This window comes from Austrofundulus limnaeus, unplaced genomic scaffold (assembly GCF_001266775.1).
Source record: "Austrofundulus limnaeus strain Quisiro unplaced genomic scaffold, Austrofundulus_limnaeus-1.0 Scaffold713, whole genome shotgun sequence".
Taxonomy (NCBI): Eukaryota; Metazoa; Chordata; class Actinopteri; order Cyprinodontiformes; family Rivulidae; genus Austrofundulus; species Austrofundulus limnaeus.
This window is the reverse complement of record NW_013953115.1, coordinates 106,748-111,073: the sequence shown is the minus strand read 5'-3', so window position 1 is coordinate 111,073 and position 4,326 is coordinate 106,748. Positions and strand designations below refer to the sequence as shown.

The 4,326-nt window shown below is 41.1% G+C and overlaps 1 protein-coding gene across 1 annotated transcript in view; it reads left to right on the top strand.

Annotated features, from left to right (window-relative positions):
- Positions 1-4,326, top strand: part of LOC106532056 (paired box protein Pax-6) — a gene marked incomplete at its 5' end in the record, with an annotated part of 44,586 nt that overhangs the window by 23,236 nt on the left and 17,024 nt on the right. The window contains 1 exon segment of the mRNA XM_014028039.1: positions 3,499-3,651. Coding sequence (XP_013883493.1) covers positions 3,499-3,651 — 153 coding nt within the window.

The following is a 4,326-nucleotide window of genomic DNA, read 5'->3' as shown; positions in this document are numbered from 1 at the left end:
TGTGTGTGTGTGTGTGTGTGTGTGTGTGTGTGTGTGTGTGTGTGTGTGTGTGACTGGAGAAGGGGAGCGGGGTGTCTGCTCTCATTTGCCTCTCTTTCTGCCTGACTGACTATGACACTGAGCAAAGGCTTCATTCTGTTTTGCAGCCTTTATCTTTTGGGGATAATGAATAATTAGGTTAGCGATGCAAAAAAAAAACCTGAGTACCACGGGGAACAGGAGTCAAGCTCCTGTCTGCTCAGAGATTACATGTTGGAGTGGTCCAGTCAGAATAGTTTTTTTTTGTTTTGTTAAAAAAATGCATTGTTCTGAATCAGAATTAATTCATACTGACTGCACTTTGCATTTTGTAAACTGTGCATCATCAACTGAAAAATGTTTGTTATGCACTGAAACATATAGTCACAGGAAAATAAACAACTGGTACTCCTCCCCCCATCTACTGCTATTTCTGGCACTGTAATATAGCAATTAGAAAAAGACAACATAATAAAAACTGTGTGATATCGAACTACTGTGAAAAACACTCCTGCAAACAACTAATCTTTAATGTGCTGAGAAAATGTGAAGAAGAGTACCGGAATACTTACAGTATATTTTTAATTCAGTTTTAATTTATACCAAACTAAATTTTGCCATTTTATTTTTCCTTGTTTTACAATGTAACCATGACTTAAAATAATGTGCATTGTATAATAAGAACTATGTGAATCTGAGTTTTTTTTTTTTTTTTTTTTGCAAACTCCTGTTTGTTTACATAAAATTGTTGATTAAACCTTGTACTGTAACAAGCCTGTGTGACCACTGTTTCTTTTCTGGTTTCAACATTTGGAAGTTTGAGTTTGTTCCAGTGTTTTAAAAAGCCAATATTGTGTTTCTCAGGCATACATTTAAATACTATACCATAATAAAGTATCTATGTCACCTTTAGTTGTTATTAAAATGCTGTTTTTATGTTTAAATAGAAAATAAACTTATCTACTCATCACTTCCTCTTCTAAACGCCTTGAAATTGGCCTCTGTTTCTTTAAGAACCACCTTCCGCTTCTGTCCTGCCCATTTTGGTGGGGTCGCGCGTGCGCTATGATGCAGTTTACTTGGCATCTGAAAATACATTTCCTCAAAGGTATTTTGAATCTGAAAAGAGCTTCACTGAGTGAGAAGTAGTGTTGAGAGCAGCAGACAGTTTAAGTTTCACTTTCACTCGTTTGCTTTGTTATTGCCGAGAGCCTGCAGGAGTCATGGGCGGGGTGTGTAGGGTGGGGGGTGGGGAGGTGTGCTCTGTGATCCAAGTAGGGGTCTCTGCAGACGAGTGGGAGTTGTCCCAACGAAAGGCGATTCTAAAGCGACACACCTGATTTGACGGACTTTTTTAAAGAGACACACCTGACTGGACAAGCAAAAAAAGGGGCGTCACCGTACGGCACCACCTGATTGGACAAGAACAAAAGGGGCGTTACTGTACGGCACCACTTTTTCTGGAGACCCCTACTTGGGTCACATTTCTCCTGGTTAATCTTAGTGTTGGGGTCAGGGTCAGGCTCTATAGAGATCAAGCAGGGTCTAAGGATACCATCATGTAGGCCTCGTAGCCCACAGTGTTCATGCTTTATGCTGCGTTCACACCGAACACGATTTCAGCTTCAAAATCGCATCCAATGCTTCAAGTTGGTCACTTGTGCACTTTGAGGTCAGACGCAGGTCAGCTCTTGAAGCGCTGCACGGCAAGAGCCTCTCCGCCCCTCCCTCCTCTGTCGGGCTCTGTTTAATGTCAGACGAGGAAGTGGCTTTGCTTTATTTACAGAGAGCAAGAGCATGTCACATTCATCAGATAATTAATTCATAATTAATTCACCAGATAATTCAGAGACATTCTGAGTTTCATCACACAGGAGCTGTGGGAGAGGCTCACAGCTCGCTTTCAGGACTATTTTTGTCCCGAGTCCAGTCTGATGAGCTGCTGCCACACATTGGTGCGGATATCTCCTGTCAGGACACCGACTGCTGAAATGAGACTGCACTCATTTCAGCTAAAGAGCTCCTCTCCATCTGTTTCAGGTTAGTGGACATCATTCAGTAAACTGTCCCGTCGGGAAATATGTCGCTACGTCACACAGTGGAGTCTCTCTGATTGGTTGACGCGGCGCGTCGAGCTGCAAAAGTTCAGATTTTCTAACTTCAACGATTTGCGTATCAAGCACGTCGAACGCTCAGATCGTTCAAATCGTTCAAATAGCGCTGCTCTAATCGCGCTTGAGGCGCCACAGCCCTTCCCGACGCTGACTGAAGTGCGTCCACCATAGACTTTGCATGTAAACCTGATGCTCCTGATGCTGAAATCACGTTTGGTGTGAACGCACCATTAGACACGCCTACTCTTGTGACACGCCCACTTTGATTCTGCAGACAACCCCGTCCCCCATGATGAGGAAGCTCAGCTTAAAGACACGTCCCGGGGCGTTCCTGGTCCCCACCTGTCGTTTTGCTCCTCAGCATGGCTTCCTAAAAACGCTGCAGGATTTCTCAAACATGCATGAATGAGTCAGAGCAAGGCTTTGGGCATGTTTTTGATGAGAGTATAACATTATAGCATGATATAAAACTCAAAAAGGTTGATTTTACATGATATTGCCCCTTTAATGAACAAACAGCAGTTTAAATATTATCGTGATTTACCGTCCAGTGGAATAGAGTGTGTGTACTTATATGAAGCGCACAACAAAAGATCTTCTTTAACAAACTTTACTTGCTCCAGCAACAGATTAGTTTACTACCACAGCTGATGAATGATAGAATGTGTTGCTCTCGCACAGTGTTTTAGTGTTCATACAGAGAGCCATGAGGAACGACCTTACAGAGATAAAACTGAATCACAAAACCCTGCAAAACAGATCTGCAATCAAACTGTATTTTTTTTTTTAATTAAGGTTTGACATTTGCTGGTGGAGTGTTTTTCATATCACTTTGGCATTTTTGATGTTGAAAAACCCATTTTAGGTCTGAAAAACTACATCAAATGGGCTGTCATATGCTAAGCTATTAGCCTAGCCTGAACAAAGACGTCTGAACCTCAGAAGTATTTTCTTCAAACACAACATTTCAAACCGAACAAGAGCGCTTCTACAGAGGCTGGGCAGAACAATGAGGAATGTTCAAAGCTCTGGAGAAGATAAACATCTTCTCCACAGATGCATGGAGAGAGAGTAAGCTAAGGGCCACTCTTTTAAGACATATTTTAAACAGAGAAAATAAGAAAAACTTTCAGATTTAAACTTTCTAGAACCTACAATCCCTGATCCTCAGTCAGTTTCACTTTAATTCACTCATATTCATGAGACAGGCTGACAAAGATCCTAATGACTCTCTGTTGTGAGAGTAGTTTTACTGCTGAATAAAATGCATACTAGTTGTAATATACTATATATTAATAATATAATGATATTTTATAACTGAATTCACTGAAATTCTTGTTTTTCTCCCTTGTTTGTCTCGGTGCAGACTGTCCTCAGACAGTGGGAGGGGAGAACAACATATCACTTGGTTCCACCGGCGATGACTCAGAAGAGACTCAGATGAGGCTACAGCTGAAAAGGAAACTGCAGAGGAACAGAACGTCTTTCACACAGGACCAAATAGAAGCACTTGAGAAAGGTACTTGTGAGGATAAATAAAATGTTCAACTTTACACATTATCATACAGTCCACACTACAGAAGCTGCTAAACACCTCACTGGCTGCATTGTGTGGACAGTCAGGTCCTCTAGCAAAGGTTTGGGCGATTCAGGGATCTGCTCAGTACCATTTGATACATTAGTTCCACTTTAAACTGACCAGAGTTTGTTTTCCATGTTGGTCCAGATCTGGCCATTACCTTGCTACCTAATTCTGCTTGATTCTAATCTCCCTTCTTTGCTCAACCTGGGATTTCTCCCACTGACTTGGATTTCTCTGGTAGAAATTCAACCAGGCCAATTAGTGAACAGAAGGAGGAGTTGTGAATGATGACATTGATTTTCTGCACCGTTGCCTGTAGTTAAATAATGGAGGAAGTTAATTAATATTTTTTATTACCATGTACAGTATTTTGTTTATTTTCATTTAAATTTTTTATTATTACTTCTATTCTATGACCACTATCATTATTGCCACTGGTGCATAACAATGGGCCTCATGCAAGAACATGTTCGTATTCTTATCCTAAATTTCTCTTACTTTTGTTCGTACAAAGGGTTCGTACGAACATGTCACGTCAGCTTCAACAAACTCTTCTATCTTCAGGAAAAGTGCGTAAATGAGCTGCGTAAATTCCACCTGTTCGTATCCAGC